We start from the raw sequence: 18,850 nt of genomic DNA on the forward strand, positions 1-18,850 counted from the left end.
TGGAACCCAATGAAAATTGTTTTGGATTTTGACTGTTCAGATTTAGATAAAATCTTTAAGATTTTGATTCTAAAATCCTTTGAAAGCAGGGTCCTAAGTTGGTTTATTAAATTGTAAACCGCTTGCTCCCCTTTCTAATCTTGTCTTGATCAGATGCTTGACGATTCAATATCATGGCAGTTAACGGGAAGGGTTAGGCCAACTCAACTGAAAATTTGACATGTCTATGGGCCATGAGTACTGAATTTTTTGTTAAAGACTTCAAAAAGGTGAAAAACTGGCGATCTTGGTATGAGACAAAGTGACATTACACGAAAAAAGTTCAGGAGATAAGAACACTTAGAACGTGACAGAAGAAATTGATGCGACAGTATTGATGCATTGTTAGCTACAGAACTAAACACCAAACACTACTATAATTGGTAATACTATTCCTCTTTCATCAGTAGAATGAAGAACCTATGTCAAGATTGTTAGGTCTTGTTCAGATTATGCGACAACCCCAAACTTCTTGGCAGAAAATATCCGTAGTCTGAGACTATGCTGCAAGCTCTGCTGGTGGCATTAAATGAACTGGAGGCTCGCATGTTTTGAAAGGAACACCAAAGTGTAAAACAATATAAAAATACTGTACAACCCATTCATCTAAGTGTGGCTTTCTAGCATGCCTGACCTCAATGCTTTTGAAGGAGGAATGTGCACAACTGTTACCATGCTTCCCAAAGACAATGAAGACAAAAGACTGCTGAAGGGTCAACTCTCACAATGGAATGGTTCCACGGAACTCTGGGGAAACAGCCAAGAGAGAACAAGAACGGTGCCTTATAGAAGTATGAAACTAACACGAAGTTAATACACACAGCAGAAAAAGTAATAACTTTCATTTTTCACGAGGAAATGCCCATTAAAACTCCAGTCAAAGATTTTATCACTCCTAAACAACTACCTTGTTAAGAATGTGCAAATTTTCCCTTTCTCAAAGTTTGTGACTCGAGAGGAGCTACTATATATTCCCATCTAACAGGCCTATTTGGAATTCCTAGAAATGGTGTATATGGCTCCGAAATTCAGGTCTTTTATTCTCTAGAAATAACGTCCCTTATGAGAATCCAAGCTCAAAGGAACAGCCCAGACAAAGACTAAGCATTAAGCAAGACATCGTATTCAACCCAACTCTGGCGAAGTTGGCGACCAAAATGTTCGTGGAAGTCCACTGCTTCAGGATAAAATGTTAAAGGAACTTGCAAATCCCTTTAACCACAGTTCAGTGAACATCATCAGCTACAAGAACATCCTGAAAGGAGAGTACTGAGAATAATGCACTGTAAAGGATTGAACGATATATCTTTGTTCCAATTTGTGTAGTTCAGACGGAAAGAAAAGCTTCCATACTAGTTTCCATAACAGTTTCTGACATGAATGGCATTAAGCCTCTTTTACTTTGAGACAAATGAAGACAAAGCTCCATTATCCATTATAATTTCTAGGCTTTTGTCAATTACAGTGAAGATAAAAAAGACACCGACAGTATCTGTTTACTTCCATCTGTCAATTTGAAAATTTAAGCCTAAAAAAAAAAATATAAGGTGCAAACTAGATGAAAATCACAATATAGTAATTATCAGTTGGTTTACTTTTCACTTGTGACTTACAATTTACTTGATTTTTAAAACAGGTAGATTTTACAGAACACTTTATTTATAATTAGAAAATAGTTGCCCCACTGAATAAAAGCGCGAAAATGGGCTTAAACTTGTGAATGAATTAATATATCCAATGCTGGCTAGGAAAGCCTCATCGGTGTGCAGGCCTGGACTTCAGGATCTCCCCTCGTTTGGGAGTTGAACAACACCAAAGTGATTATTGACATGGTATAATTAAGTAACCTCTACATTCTTTCTTCAGCTCATCTGAATAACTTACTGTCTGTTGCACTGAATAATAATAAAGACACGCAGCTTATCGCCTTGACTCCATCTACCAATTTTCTTAGATTTTATTTAAAGAACCTATTCTAAAGGTCACTTACTTTCCCAGAGATTTGTCTAATTATACAGCCTGACCAACTATTGATACTCCACCTTCCAATATCTTGAGACTAGTTGAACACTAGTGTAAAGGGGTAATTTATCCGTTTGAAGTCACTGCTAAATATGAATTAATAACCCAAACACTTACTCTTACAAAATTCCCAAAGTTTAAATCACTAAATAAATTTTATTCGTAACACTTGTTCAGCAAGTGACAAATGACAGCACAAAAATAATTACTACTGCATAGTCAACAATGACTCATCAGTATCCATTTTGAAAAACTAATATTTAACAGAGATTTACCTGGGTTAATATAATTTAGGATGTAAAAATTAGAAGGCATTGTAGCAGTCTGTATTTTTTAAATTTCACCTGGGTTAATATAATTTAGGATATAAAAATTTGAGGAGGTTTTAGCTGTCTATATTTAAAATAATCTCTTTATGTGACAGGTCCAACTGGAAATGCAGTATAAATTCTTGCGCCAGTCAAGTTTTGAATATCAGTGCTGCATTAAAATCAATAAAATATAACTTAGCAAACACTTAGTTTATAAGCTCCTAGCAGAAAACTGCATAAATAAATTTACAGTATGTCTACGCCAGGTAACATACAGAACAGCAGTCTTACAATGTAGACAAGTCATCATTAATGATTGAAAAACTGAAGCTCTTATAAATTCATATATTTCAAAACTCATGAACAAATTATAAAGTCCCGATACAAAAGCCAAATTTGTGTGAATATTCAAAACAAGCCATTTAGAAAATGCACTTTCAAATACTTTAGTTAACAACTAAAACATTCTTGCATTTGTCATCTTCTACACATGCCCCGGTAAAACTACTGCATCCTTGGAATTCCTCTTAAAAGAATTTCCAGTAAGCACAGGATTGGCTATCAATACTTCTGTGGTCAACATCATGTTTTTCTTATCTTCAATCAAGTACTATTCACTCCACTAACAACCTGTAATAAAACAAAAGAGCGCCTTACAGCATTGCTAAAGTGCACTGGCTATACAAAAACTCTTGAAATTAAATGAAAACTTAGTTTTAAATACCACACTGACTAAATTTAATTCCACCCATCCATAGATGAATTAAAATCTAGTATAAGTAGTTACGAGTCATTCTCTCCGGGCAAACATCCTTGTGGATATTGCTAGTAAGATTTTGATCTACGTCAACTGTTTACATGACAAATTTTTAGACTACTACTAATAAACCATTAAAAAGGCCAAATGTTACCACTGTTATATGAACTTTGGTTAAGTGAATGGCCTAGGCCTGAGCTAAGACAAAACTACGGAATGAAAATTTATAAAAACAACCAGTGTTAAATATTTCTAAGACTACCTTGGAAATAAGTATTTTATACATCAGTGGAGAAGGGAACTTATTCAAAGACCTGGGGATTAGTCACACTGAAACAATCTCATTTGATAGTTTTTTTTTTTGCTAGCAATGGGAATTTTTTACAGGCGAAGCAAGCAAAACAAAAAAAAAAATAACACGCTTTCATTAGAAAGCACTAAAAAGTTTAAAATAATGTGAGAAACCAGATTTTCTTGCAATCAATCACGTCTACGAAAATAAAAGCGTGGGCGCCAAACATGGAAGGAAATGCTACAAGAAATTTATTTTTTCTTGTAGCATTTCCTTCAATGATGGACTCACGCTTTTTTATTTTTGTAGACATGATTGTAAGAAAATCCTGGTGTCTCAAAAAATTATTTTTCACTTTTTAGCACTTCAATACAAGTTTAATTTTATAGTCTAATTTTATAAATATTTATATATATATATATATATATATATATATATATATATATATATATAATATATATAATATATATATATATATATATATATATATATATATGTATATATATATATATATATATATATATATTATATATATATATATATATATGTATATATATTATATATATATATATATATATATATATATATATATATTCTACTATACCTTTAGGTTGTAACAAATTTTAACCGATTTATCATTGTACCTAATGAAATTGGTGTCCTGTCGAGCCAAAGGAGGTTTGAAAAATCAGTAGAGCTATTTACAGAGTCAAAGAAGTGAAAAATCGGGTTTGGTTTCCTACAAATCCGGAGATACTGGAAGAGGTAACTGTACGGTCACTAGATGTCACTGCTGACCTACGATCTTTTAAGGCTGTACTGTCACCGGACTGAGTAACCATGCAAAATTTCAAGTCCATAGGTACAGTACTACAGAAACCTGAGAACTTCAAACTAATTGAGTTTACCTCCAATTGCTTTAGGTAATACATCCCAAAATAAATCTTAAAAGCAAACAGATTTTGATATTCATTTAGGCAGAACAATTTAAGTGATTTCAAAGGTTCCAAAGGTCACTGGTGGAAGCTACTTCTGAATGGTGAGAAAGCTTAAACTACTGCAACTGTCTTCCGCAACTTCAAAGTTTTCTCCAAAAGACAAACGAACCATGTCAATACATGACAGACAGCCACATTAGTAAATCACAACTTTTCAAGTCTGGACATCTCAAAGAATTTTAAAACCTTGGAGAACAACTAAGTCAGCGAGAGGAACTTAGTACTGTTAACAGGAGCACCATCTCTTCAGGCAGACTAACACACCACTCAAATCTTACAGTCAAAGAGAACCACAACAAGAACACATTAGGGAACCCACAATCTCATGGTTTTAAAATCGAACCTGGATCTCATACTAAAAGAAGCAAACTATGCATGGTAAACACCATGGTTCTGTTACAAAAAAATGACAAGTGGGTTCAGTTAGCAAGGAGATGGCCTACACTTGTGATTGGGATTGACGGTAGTCATAAGAAATTTGAAAAATAGTCACTATTAAGAATGGTAATATGCATCAGTTTAAAGACAGCTGATAAAAAGCAAGATGAAACAGCAGAAAGCATCCGAAAACAGGCAGTCAAGATGAAGCAGTGGAAAGCTGCAACAAGAATGCTGTGTTTCAGGACAATGGCCTGATAGGCCTATCAGAATTCTGCCCGTTTCCTATACAGTACCCAGATCTCACCTGTATGGTCCTTATCTAAGAAGCAAAGTTACAGTAAATATTTGGAGACAAGAAAGCAACGGTCTCCCACGACAAGAAAGCAACGGTCTCCCACGACAAGAATGCAACGGTCTCCCACGACAAGAATGCAACGGTCTCCCGACAAGAATGCAAGAAAGCAACAACGGTCTCCCACGACAAGACAACGGTCTCCCCACGACAAACGGTCTCCCAACAAGAATGCAACGGTCTCCCACGACAAGAAAGCAACGGTCTCCCACGACAAGAAAGCAACGGTCTCCCACGACAAGAAAGCAACGGTCTCCCACGACAAGAATGCAACGGTCTCCCACGACAAGAATGCAACGGTCTCCCACGACAAGAATGCAATGTTTACTCTGTGGTCCACGCACATTGTAGTTGAGGGAACTACTGAAACAATGCAAGAAAATGTCTATGATGGAGTTTGGAAGATGCCAAGAAATTTTGTAAATACCTCTTGTACTCCTGAAAGTCCCACAAGATAAATGAATGCCAAATACAACACTGCATTGTAAAACATGAAAACCTACACTGGTTGAAAACGTAGTTTGAAAAAGCTAGTAACCTTATAACTATACTCATCTAGAGCCAAATATAATTCAAATACAACAATAATTACCACCTGAAAGAGAATACAAGATTAATAAACTCCCACGAATCTGTATATAGCAGGTCAAAAGACCTGCTGTATACATACATGGGAGCACCTCCACCCCAAACAGGGGTACCGCCCCTGGAGGGGTGGAGGTTGAAGTTTGGTTTGAGCTGGTAAAAAACAGTTTTCCTATCTCTGGGCAAGTATGAAACATGTGCACCTATTTAAAACACAGCCTGCATTCATACAAAAAACAATCCTAGTTACTAATCAACCAGCAAACCTGTTTAAAAATATGTCACCTACATACTAAGGAATCTGTCAGCAGCAAATAACCCGTAGGAACTTGCTAAGGCTTGCAAATGCTGATGCTAACGCACATTCATAAAAATGCAAAAATATATCTCCCTTTCCCCCCTATTAATCCCCTGTAGCTGTGCACTGTGGTCATCAATACCCACTTATAAAAACTTCAAAGAAACTCTCCTGAGCCTTCTGCCATTCGTTTAAGTATTCGCTTAGGCCTATAAACTGCGTATATACAATTAGTAGCCACCTGGACCATTAATCCGTGGGACTGTTTAACACCATTTACTAAATATTCCACAGTTCATCGAACTGTTAACTTAATGACCGTCGGACATCCACCATCAAACTCAATATCTACACTAAAACAAAATTAATATTCACGGTTGTCTAAAAATTATCCTCTATTGATCGCTCCTCTTCTGACACATACAAAACTGACCAATGCTGAAAAAAGCCACAGCCATTCAAATCCCAGTTTAACATACGTAAACTCTTCAGTCCACCAAACCAAAGCCTGTTCCTACATTTATCCACAGTTAAATTTTCCCTTACGCCAGCCATCTAACTTAAAATTAGGCCATAGACATCACCTTCATGAATCCTGATGTACCATCGAATGATGGACGAATCCAACCTTGTGACTGGAGGAGACTCAAAACAAGAACTTCAAACAACCGTATTTCTGAGCGTAAACTGGTTCGATGTATCACCTGAAAATAAAATTTTATGAGCATTTCGAACGACTAGAAGTTTGCAGTCATTTTAAATCAGCACCAAAGAACATGTCTACTTGATGCCCAATAACACCACAAGGTTAATATGCAGATACAGCCTATAAATGTACATAGGCCTACTATGGCAAAAAAATCGCTACGTATTGGACACAAACTTGAAACTTTTAATTGCACAACAAAGAAAAATTATATTACTCAACCATTATAGCGTTAAGGTGATGTCACTTACCTTACCTGACGGCTGCTTCGTTTCTTCGGCGACTCCATACCGTTTCCATCACTGAACATGACTTGTTTCTTCAGGGACTCCATACCACTTCCACCACTGAACAACACTACCCAGTGTCTACTTAAATGATGTCGCTTTACTCTTGATCAATCTAATACACAACTAGGACACGGTTACACCACTATAAAACACACTGTAAGTTTCCACGATAAAGCAACGCCGCAAAATAAAGGACTATTGTACTTGTGGTACAGAAGTAGTCTCGTTTACACTGCGTTATTCAAGGATACCAAACTCCGACGTGCACGCTACTCTGCCAAGGATTAAACAAACCCTCCAAAACAATTATTTTTAGTTTTTTGGTGTAAATTTCGCGAGTATTAGGCTAGTAAGTTTTTTTTTTTTTTTGAAAGCTTCGATTTTCTTAATCGTCACTTTCTAACTAGCCTCTTACGAGGCATGGAAAAATATATCGAAAGAATATCGCGAAATGATCACAATGAATAGCGCGTGAATCGTTTTGACTCCCGATTGCATTTCTGATTTATTAAAATTATTTTCTTCTAATAGCATTATTTACTGAATCTAGTGACTTTTCCAATGCTTAAAGCAAAAAAAAAAAAAAAAATACTCTTTCAGGGCAGTTACTGTACACATGAGACTATTGTTATCAAGCACAATTTCGTTCCAAATAAAAACCCAGAAACTTTACTATGGCAGGCTTTACTGAATCATTCTATCCAAGTAACTTTCCCATGCCCAAATAAGTGCTTAAATCAGCCTTCTGCATTGAATCTGCAGAGTCGGATGGGTGAAACCATCTTTAGACCAAGTTCAACATAAATGTGTATTTAATAATCGTGGAAAACACGAGTGATCGAGTGCCTATGGCGGAAAACGTAGATGAACAGGTTAAAGACAAAATACAAATGCTTGCTACTGGGCAATTACTTAAAAAATTCAGGCTATCTTCACTCGTTCGAGCTGCAGTACAGCTGACTTATAGAAGCCTTCAAACTTCGTTGGTTATAGATGGATTTTCAAAATTTGAATGTCATTCTTCCACATATGCACCAGCCTCGATAAATCATACTTTACCTAGACCGTTGAGTTAAAATACTTACTCTCACATGGCCTGGCCATTGTGATAACCGTGATGTTCATCTCACAAGGCAAAACGAGGTGTACAATGTAAGATGTGTGTATATATATACAATCATGACCGTCTCCAACGACATTGTTATATTCTTATGTGCAGCCTATATATGTATTGACGAGCACATATTAACGTATGTACACACACACACACACATATATATATATGTATATATATATATATATATATATATGTGTGTGTGTGTGTGTGCATTTGTACATGTGTAAGTATTGATAAGTAATAAATGGCTGGCGCATACCGACTGAATTAAAGATTTCGATATTTTTAATTGAAATTCAGTATTCTAAGGACCCCATGAGGATATAAAACTCCCTTTCATGGTATTAAATCTAAGTCTCTGGGGAGCATACGATTTCATACACCGTTGTTTATACATAGTTATATTTTCATTCTCCCTGTCTTCTGAAATACTGAATACGAAACAGGAGGGCATAACCCGATGACTGGATATTCACAAAATTTCTCTTTAGTGTAGTAGATTGTATTGCCCAAAATTTAAAACTTACTGCCCCAAATTTAAAACATTGCATTCTAAAAATAGCAAGCTTGGGGTTCCCAAGGCATAGCGCGGGTTGGGGGAGGGGCGGGTTGAAGCTAGGTCTAGTAGAAGGGGTGACTGAGCTGACAGACTTTCACACAGCCGGCTCGAGCATAACTGACAGCTAGATAGATAGAATACACTTTAGACCGAAGGCCAAGCACTGGGACCTATGAGGTCATTGAACGCTGTAAGGAAAATTGAGAGTAAGAGGTTTAAAAGGTGTGACAGGAGGAAAACCTCGCAGTTGCACAATGAAATAATTGTTAAAAGAGGGTGGAAAATAAGATGGCAGAGAGAATATGAATGGAGGTACAGGAAAAGGAATGAAAGGAGTTGCAGCTAGGGACCGAAGGGACGCTGCAAAGAACCTTAAGTAATGCCTACAGCGCAAGCACAACTGAGATGGCACATAACTGGCAAGATAATTTTTCAATAATTCAGTTTAGTTGTGATAGTTAATCACTCGAAACATACATAATTACCGCTTACTCGGTACGAAAACATTCTCTTTCAAGCAGGTCATCACAAATACAGAACTGAGTTAGTCAAGAATTTTACTACATTTTTCACTTTTGACTTCTCATGCTTTTAAGCCGCACGATTTGTTAAAAAAAAAAAAAAAGAGACGTTAATTAGTGACAATAAATGTTTTGTAAAACCTTTGTAATAACGCATTGTGAGTACCAATTTTTTTTTCTATTACAGATAGTTTATCTCCCGACAATTATTGCTCGCCAGTTGCAACACCTGCCATCTTGAGATCTGCAATCAAGGTTGACGTCAATAAATAGCCTCCACCCTGCCCCAGGTCTGAATATCCAAAAACCTTTGGGCTGACTGCTTGTGCGAAGAGGGAAACTCATCTTGAGCCATTTATATGAGGTTAGTGGTTAAATATGAACCCTCTCTTCACTGGTGAGAAAATTGACGTCGGTTGCATGGGAAAAACGACTAGCATCTGTTTCCTACAATCAGGTGCACTTGGTGGTTAACTGACAATGGTGTCTTGCAGACAGGGTGGAAAATCGAATTGCTGACATCCGCAACGCTAACACTATGTGAAGCCTTAGTAATATAATTGAAAAAATATATACTACGTTGGTTATTCAGTTATGATGAACTAGGCAAAACATGTTATTTATTAAGAGTCACGAAGATCTGAAATGGAATTTCATGTTACTTTTAGTTTTTTGGATTGAGGTTTCATGCAACTAATGCTTCATTCATTATTTTGTTGGGTCCTTGCATAATTCACCTAAGCCTTCTGGATTTGTTCGTATCCCGGTCACGTACAGTGGAACAATCTTAAATTGCCCTACTGTTGAAACCATTATTATCGTTATTTTTATTCTTTACCTCGGATGAAACAATTTGTCCCTTAATCTGTCTGTCTACCTGACTTGTTGATTTTTTTTTTTTACTATCTTAGGCCATCTATAAGTTTGTGAATCTTACCAGTGTCTCTCTCTCTCTCTTTCTCACAACCTCGATTTCATTTCTCTCACACAGATGAATTGGAAATTTTTTCTAAAGCAGTCTGTAAAGGAAAGCAATCTCCTTTAACCCAGCACAACACAGATGAAATAAAAAAAAATGGAGGAGAAACTGGACCACTGACTTGAAAAACAATCTTCCGCAGAACAAAATGACCGAACGAGATATGGGGGGGGGGGACGAATCAAAGCAATGAATGATAACGGTAGATTATGAAAGAATTCATTACAAATAAGAACATCTATGCAAGTCCGAAATAGCAAGGTTAAGGTGCCTTATTTTTATATCCATGTAATATGGACTGACTCAGGTGTTTCATTGCAAAAGTTTGACGCCATAGTATTCCTTTCCTTTAGGTAATTGACGTCATAGCATTCCTTCCCTTTAGATCAATGTCCACTTTGAGCCTTGGTTTATTTTCTCAGCTTCATAACAGTCTAAAGAGTTTTTAATAGCACTAACTGTGCCATTATGTCTTGCACATTTTCTATAATGAGTGGCATTCACTCACTCATTCCCCTTTCAGTTCTAATTGTGACCAACTGCCACAAATACAGATTCGGGATGAGTTTTTTTTTTCTAGTTTTCTTTGGTGTTAACCCATGCTGCCTAAATTCTCAGCGTTACCGGCCAGAATGGAAGATGCACTAGAATAGACACAGTGTCAAAGTATTTCTGCTAAGTACGTTTTACTGCAAATGAGATTTCCTGGCTCTCTCTCTCGTCGATCTTTGTTTTGAACGTGTAAGTAGGGAAATGGGTTTAATTCTATGTTGGTTTGGTTCACGATTTTCTCACAATATTACTTTTATATATATGCATCTTATATCAAAACAAAAACATTTTTGGAAACATTATACGCAATCTACAAATACCAGGTTTGGTTCACTTTGAGCAATTAAGGAGACAAATTGGGTTTAGCTGTCAACTGTTACTTGCTTATTTTTTTTTAATCCTTCCCTATTGATATCTTCAACCATAAAAACCTGACAATTACAAATTACATCCTCTTCCTTATAAAACATGCTATTTCATCTATTAGCAAAGTTCCAATTCTAATAAAAATAATTTTAAAGAATATTTTCGAAATTGATAACAAAATTATTCCCACAGTTCCAAAATTATTTTACTATAAATTCTTTAGTTATGTCTAAAATCCCGTTTTCTGTCGTCGTTGGCACTTTCCAGATATCAACTCATTTATTTAATGGGTGACTTCGTTATAATATATGGACCTTTTCATAACAATCGTTGAAAACCACCCCGCGACTCGTCATATGACAAATAATATTTTTAAAAATTCTGACAAAAATCGATGACATCTGTATGCCCAGTTTTTGTTATTTGAGAACGAATATACATCACACACCATACTCTATAAAATTTCAGTCCAAACAATAAACCTACTAACAGACAACCAACCAATACTTGTTTCACATTTAATCAGTGAACAATTTTGCGAATTCTGTTTTTATTGACAAAAACGAACCAACTAAACATTCGATTGGCAAAACTTAGAATGCTGATGGTGTAAGCACTCTGTCGCAAATAAAGAAGTATCTCGACCCCTACTCACTTTTAAGTACCAGGCTTTCAAGCTAAACTCCACTCCTCTTCCAACTTCAATTTCATTTCTCCCCAGTGCACTAACCTGAAAGGAATGATATAAAATAAAAAAACAATGGCTTTCAGCCCGAACCACCAATATCCATTCCTCGAGTTAAAGAAACTGGAATGAGAGACCCAAACCTTCATTCTGGAAGCGACTGCCAAAGTAGTACCAGGCTTATATGCATATTTTGTACCTGCACATGACGGTGGAATGCATAAACTATGCTCAGACTTAAATGGAGAAGAAAAGTTCCCTGAGAGGGAGGAAGAGCATGAGGAAGAACGCCATGAACACTTCTTCCCTACCCTAACTTGGGCCTTGCTTTGTCTCCAATGCCAAAAGGAAAGGTCAAGGCCGGTAACATTGTGTTGCCGATGCAGAAGAAGCAGAAGGATCTGCTACAGGGAGCACAACTGCTACAGCATTATCCCTCTCCTTAGTGGGAACTGAAGCAGCAGCAGTAACAAGTGTATTGGAAGCAAAATTCTCCCTAGCAGTGGTCAGGAATAAGGGAAGGCCGTTCTTCTGCTGGTATTCCATTGGCAACGACTGCTTACCTGGAACATCAGAGGGTTTAGTAGGAGTAGTGGAGAGTGAATAAAGTGTTTGGGTTGGGGCCACACTAAGAGAGGAACTGGTCTTCTGAGTTATCATCCGATGAGAGCACGTGGTAGGTGACTTTCCTACCACAAGTAACCCCCTCACGGACCAAGATGGGTATAGTAAGAGCGGGTTGAAAGGAACTGACCTGATAAGGGGGTGTCACCAGAGGTTTGTTTCCCGTGATGAAGCCAGGAAATGCTTCCTATCCTTCTTCCATGTCCAACTATATTTCTACCACTCTGAGGAATACCAACCAACTCACTCCATGCATGGAGAAAGACAGGTGAATGATTTCCCCACTATACAAGTTACAGTACTTATGGGGTACATTAAACACCCACAAGACTGCCCACGTCCCTCGCAACATCTCTGACGTCCTGTCTTCTCCATAGCATTTCATAAATAATAAACTCCAAAAACCAAAACAACCCTACAAAATCCAAAAATACTCATTCAAAACAAGCAGCTCAACAACAGCAGAGAGAGTGAGCAGTAAATGTCCACTCTGCAAAATGGCCAGAGAACAGTGCTTGGAAATAAAAGGTATGTGAAGGGTATTCTTCCACTCACAAGTCCCTCCCTAACCACCAGTTACTGACCTTGCTATTGAGTTCAATGACCATCTCTCAACTTGCAATGAAGGATACTCCTTTGTATTTCTATAGGAGCAAACATTAATTTTATCCATCTGGCAGTGCCATAAACCCAGTTCTTTCTACTGATAATTGCTTTTCCTAACTGAACTGAATTACAGGGACTGGAACAAAAAGTCCATCTTCACCTTAAAGTATGGAATATGCTGTGTGCAATGGTAAAGGGGTGGACAGGGTGGGTTGTTCCCTTACCTGTTGGGACCCAGTGAGCTCTACTGACTTTGTGAGGTATTTCAGTATTTGGTCAGGATCAAGTAAGGACCCAGCACCCCAACATAATTTAGGTTAGGGAGAATAATGGTAGTTGGAGGTTCACTCCCTGGACAGGTTAAGACCTGGCACCCTAGGTTAGGTTAGGTGAGGTTAGGATGCATCTCTGCAATTGACTTTGAGACATCTTTCTTCCTTACAATGCATTATGAGATATATCTTGTTAAGAACATGATTATGGCCAGAATTTTTCACATTGATGATCTTGCGGTTCAAGTATTTCAGATCAACACCCTAGATCAATTCACTTATTTCTAGTTCCTCCCCCATCCTAAATCGCCGTTTTTCCACAATAACCCCTTTTGTTGTTTTAGCCTAGGTTAGGCTACATAGGGGGTGGGGAAACAAAAAGGTGGTCTGCACCAACAATAATGGTCATAAATGGCATCCGTAAATGGTCAAAAATGCATAAAGCAAGGGACAATGTTGCACAAATATATGGTTCATGTATTTTGATTGGAATTAGGCTAAAGTATCAAGACATTAGCTTTTTTTTCCGTCAGTTTCTAATGCGATTTTGGATAACATGATATTCATTTGCTGGGACGAACCCGGATGAGAGGCAATACACCAAACCCTACCAGATATAGCCTACCAAATTTACAATGACCGGAAACTAATTATTAATGGGCATTTCTTCATATATTTACTCAATCCCTTCTTGAGCATATGGCTCCCCTAATGACTTTCGCTTGCGCGGAAACATTCCATAATAGCAATATGGCAGTCCGGTCTTTCTACCCACGATTTCCCCAATCCAAAAACGGTTCCAAAAGGGTCCGCAACCATGTTGGATAGATATGAGGTTAGTAACAATTGACCAATAACAAACAACACCCTCTCTTTCATCAGCAACACTAAATGTGGAGGAAAAATAAATTTCCTAGGTAATAGTCCATGTGGAACTGTTCTATAGTTTTACGGACTGGCTAAGGAACCTATTATAAATGGGACTATACTAACCTAAGGTACCGTACCCTAACCTAGTAGGACGCGTTACCGGTGAAGGAAACCACTTTTTACCAAAAGTTCCCCTATAACACTGTGCATGCAACAACCTATCAATTCTATGGTTAATTACATTCGACCGACATAAAATAACGGTAAATTCTTGATAAGCAACCAAAATACTATAGAAAAAGTCAAATCCCAATGTAATACCCCATGCGGAGCTGTTCTATAGTTCTACCGTTATTGCTAACAAGTGTTAATGTTAATTTCTCAAGTCCCTTTTGTTCATAAGTCGTCACTACCTACATAACTTGGTCTTACAGTTACAGCTCCTTGCGTAGTAGTAACGGGAAAGTTAGTAGCAGCAGCAGTAGTAGTAAGAGGGACTTGCTTATGAAACGGCTCCCTTGCGCGTTCTATCTTGCCTTTTGGTTGTGCTTGTGGCTGTGGCAGACAATGGAAGACTTTGTATTAAGCTAGCCCTGCGCAGGCTATTTCCTAAGTTTCCACAACAACTACAGTAAGGCAACAGAACCGCTGATAATTCTACAGGAATACACGCACTAGCAGTACGTTCGAAATATACATCAGAAATTTTATGGCATAGAAATCCTCTGCAAAATTGTACTCTGTAATGAACGTCAAACCTCCAGCTCTAGAAGCCATTACTATTCTTCATTCTTATCTGATCATCAAAAACTTTCACATTTCGAACAGTTACGAAATTTCTCACTTCACGCAATGATTACATAGCTCCTAGGCCTATTCTGACGTTACTGATTCCCCTCAGCGTAACTTGGTTTTCAAAACTGTTTTCCAGTGCCCTGTTAGAGATGCTTTGGGGCTTCGTTTGAAGGGTTGCACGTTTTGGTTATAGAGACTAAAGTCAATAATCTTCATTAACACAATTATGAAGTTGTGAAGCAATACATAAGCTAAAACTAAGCATAAGATACACGCCAACAACCTGTCAGATTGATTGTTTACTGTACAAAAACAGACGGAATCAAAGGCGAAAGGCTCTATGCTTCCACTAATTTTACATACAATCTCTGGCCTCCTATTCGACTGACAGACCATGAAGTCATACTACGAGGCATGAAAACTTCATACTTATCCTTTTAAGGTAAATAAAGGGAAAGCAATTAGCTGTGGGTTTATTGTGGTGACCGCTCGGAAGCGCTCTTGTAAGTTTACAATATTTACATAAATAAAAAAAAAAACAAATAAAAAACGGGAACCAGGCTAGCTACCTTGGAAGACATCACACCCGAGTAAAATAAATGCAAAGAACACATGTGCTGTGGGACCCTGAAGTTGCCTGTTCTGGGTTTCAACGCTCTGTTGCGTCACATTCCATTAGCAACACGAGGCTTGCACTAGGTCAGCAGAGTGCACTTGCCAAGTTACACGTGGATTTTTAGATATTCAAATGTTCACACGTCTGTTTGTGTAGAAGCTCATGGAAAAAAAAATGTCATATAATCAACGCTCATAAAATTTTTTTTCTTTAAAACTGCACATAAAGAAATATAGCATTATGCATTGCATTGATTTTGCAAGTGCTTTGGGAGCTGTTATTTTCAAGTCACGAGTAACCTTCGGTTATGGAGAAATAATTTTCTGGTGTATCCGATTGCAGTATTTCCAGAATCATCCATATCACTTTGGTAATATATTTTGCTACTATGACAAAAGTATCCAAAATGTTTATATTACAGGGAATTTTGAATCAATGAAATGAAATTTGAAGATATAAACTCCCAGTCTAATTTTGGCTTTGATGTACAAGAGGCAAAATAGAAAATGCACGCTGTCTATAAAATGCCATTTTTTGATAACCTGGGAGGCACCCAATGGTATAAAACTTAAAATGGAGAAAGGGGAAGGGAGCGGAACTACTTCTTAAGTAGAAAATCGGGATAATTTTTTTGTCATGATGAACTACTTTATGTTCTATGCAGAATAAGCTTGAACAATGACAAAATATTTATTTTGAAGTACACTAAGTGTTCAGATTGTAGGTAGCTTAAATCTGAGGCTAATCATGAGTATTTAACAACACTGGACAATTCCTGCATCAGTTTTCAAGAGCTGAAATGGTGCTACTGCTGCAGTGACTGGAACTGACGTCTTGAGGCTTAGATGGGAAGCATAAAAACGGAAAGGAGGCAATAAAAAGCACGAATCCAATCAAGAAAAGCTTATTGGTTGACTCTGATGGAAAGGAAACTTAAGGCACATTTCCAAATGGAAGTCACTTTCGCATCACTTCACTTCAGTCGTCCTTTTCCCCCTCCACTCTTCAACAGATGCCTTCATCAAAAAAAAAAAAACAGACCTTACCAGAAGCTCTTCAGGTATGAAGGAACCTTAACATCAGCCAACGAGACCTACACTGTGGCTCCGGAAAGCTCACTTTTGAAACTCACATTATTTTCCACTGAATAACGCTGAGTTTGGAGGACACCGATGATACCACTCAACATGAACAGCCAAAATTGATATGTCATGTATTCTTTTGTTTGTTTCTTTATTTATTTATTTATTTTTTTCACTAAAACAAGAGGTAGCCAGCAAGGTTCCCATACAGTATTTTGCATTCGTTTCTCTAAAATGTTTACAATGTCATTATACACAACAATTTGGTCGAGAAGAAACACTGATTCACAAAACACACTCAAGCACACAGATGTTAATCCCGCTTAAGTGGTGGGGAATCCTATAGAGAGTAAATGAGAAAAGGATCTAAGAATACAGACAGTGCTAAACAGACTTCCCATCAGGATTTACAAGAGGAGTTGTTGGAATTCCATGCATCTGAAGACGCGTCGATTATAAGAATTAAACAACACGTTGACTGGTGTCCGAGCGATACGGTGCATATAGTTACTAATTCTTTCTTCATTATCATCGTTGACTTTGGTGTGTGTGTGTGTGTGTATGGATGGAATAATTTGGTCTCAGAGCTGTTATCAATTACCCGTCATGGCAATTTCCCATATATTTTTTTTTTCAGTCTTTTATCACTAGTCACCTAAAACAAATGGATGGAAATAAACAGCTTCCTTAACTACTGATGGGAATATTTTTTTTTTCTCTATATCTTCGTTATAGAATCTGCATTAAATTCTAGTCACCAACAGACACGTCTAAACAACAGTAACAGTGGACAAAAAGATTCTTTAGAGAAATAGTCTTTTTTTTTTTTACCTAAGAATAACATCAAAGGTCACAAAGTTTTTATTGTGTTTTATCAAAACCTGTATCGTAAAGATTCTGGTGAAGAAACTGACTTCTTTTTATAACTTGAACTGCATCGACATAGTATTTTAATTTTTTTAATTTTTTCATTGAACATATGTATTGGATCAGTGGTTGAAGATAGTACCATATCCAAATCTTTCTACTTTACACGTTGAGATGAAGCCATATCTTCGTTCCCAGTTGTAAAAATAGAAAACAGAAAAGGGGTCACATACCAAATTCTGAACACATACAACACAGGTTTTAATGCCTGACTTTGTTCCAGTGGAATCCTGTTTAACAGGTAAAAGATAATTATTACTGCACTCCACATAACAAGGATCAGAGTTGACAAACATTCACACCAAAAACAAAGCGACCTTTGACTTCCATCCTGTAATGATATGATCGTTCTTTCTGGAGACCTCAGGATGAACAACAGAATAACTCCCGAGTGAACCTGTTCTAGAATGTTCACCATTTCTCTCTTACCCTCATGAACAAATATATTTGGAATCTTTCAAAAATCTGTAGTGTCAGCACAAAGGATTTGTAATAAACAGCTTAAGTAATGGAGTGTTGCACCTAAAGTAACATATTTCCTTCTTAAAAGAGATTTTACGAGAAATCCCACACCCAAATCGTTACCTAGTTTAAGAAAGGAAAAATCAATTTTATTTCAAAACATCTGCTGTCAGTTTCATAAACTGGGAATAAGACTAAAGAATAATTTATATCGAAGGTCACAAGCGAGTTATTCTAAAGAATATTGTAATTCCTGAGGTCATTGATGTGCTGCAAATCTACGAAAATAACCATTACTACATTTTGTGAAAATATGGATATCCATGGATATATTTTATGCAGTCATTGTTTATTTTTCTGTGAAAAGCACGTTTAGCGTTTGACAGCTATTGCCAAATGGTGATGAGAAAAAGGTAAAAGGTATAACTATAAAATTGAGAGTGATATTGAATAAAGGGTGAGAGCTTAGAACAAGGAGAGTAGAATACTTGAAGTGATCATCAATATTGTGCAAAATATTCTGGTTTCACAACTGCATGTTAAATGTAAGCATACCTTGTGTGAGGTAGTGCTTAGGGATAGTATGCAGTTACAGTGTATGTTTTTGGTTCATTTTCTACTTAGAGCATAAGAGACTATTTTCAATGGTCATTTTAAAAAAAAATCACTTTCGGTAGCAAATTCCTTAACAAGTATAGAATAAGGAAATATAATATTCACGAAGAGGACATAGCCCACTATTAAACAAAGATCTGTCAGGTTAACAGTGATTCAACCACTTCTAAG

The 18,850-nt window shown here is 37.0% G+C and overlaps 1 protein-coding gene across 3 annotated transcripts in view; it reads right to left on the reverse strand.

The window, feature by feature from the left end:
* LOC136828891 (uncharacterized) overlaps positions 1 to 7,312 on the reverse strand; it is a 39,053-nt gene extending 31,741 nt beyond the window's left edge. Inside the window, exon 1 of one of the 3 annotated variants that reach the window (XM_067087191.1) lies at positions 6,998 to 7,312. In XM_067087191.1, the coding sequence (XP_066943292.1) occupies positions 6,998 to 7,041 (44 nt within the window). In that variant the 5' untranslated portion in view covers positions 7,042 to 7,312. Of the gene's footprint in view, positions 1 to 6,992 lie in introns of all 3 variants that reach the window. The other 2 variants (XM_067087195.1, XM_067087197.1) reach the window with 2 other exon arrangements.
* Positions 7,313 to 18,850: the final 11,538 nt, after the last annotated feature.

Source organism: Macrobrachium rosenbergii, chromosome 43 (genome assembly GCF_040412425.1).
Source record: "Macrobrachium rosenbergii isolate ZJJX-2024 chromosome 43, ASM4041242v1, whole genome shotgun sequence".
NCBI classification, from domain to species: Eukaryota; Metazoa; Arthropoda; class Malacostraca; order Decapoda; family Palaemonidae; genus Macrobrachium; species Macrobrachium rosenbergii.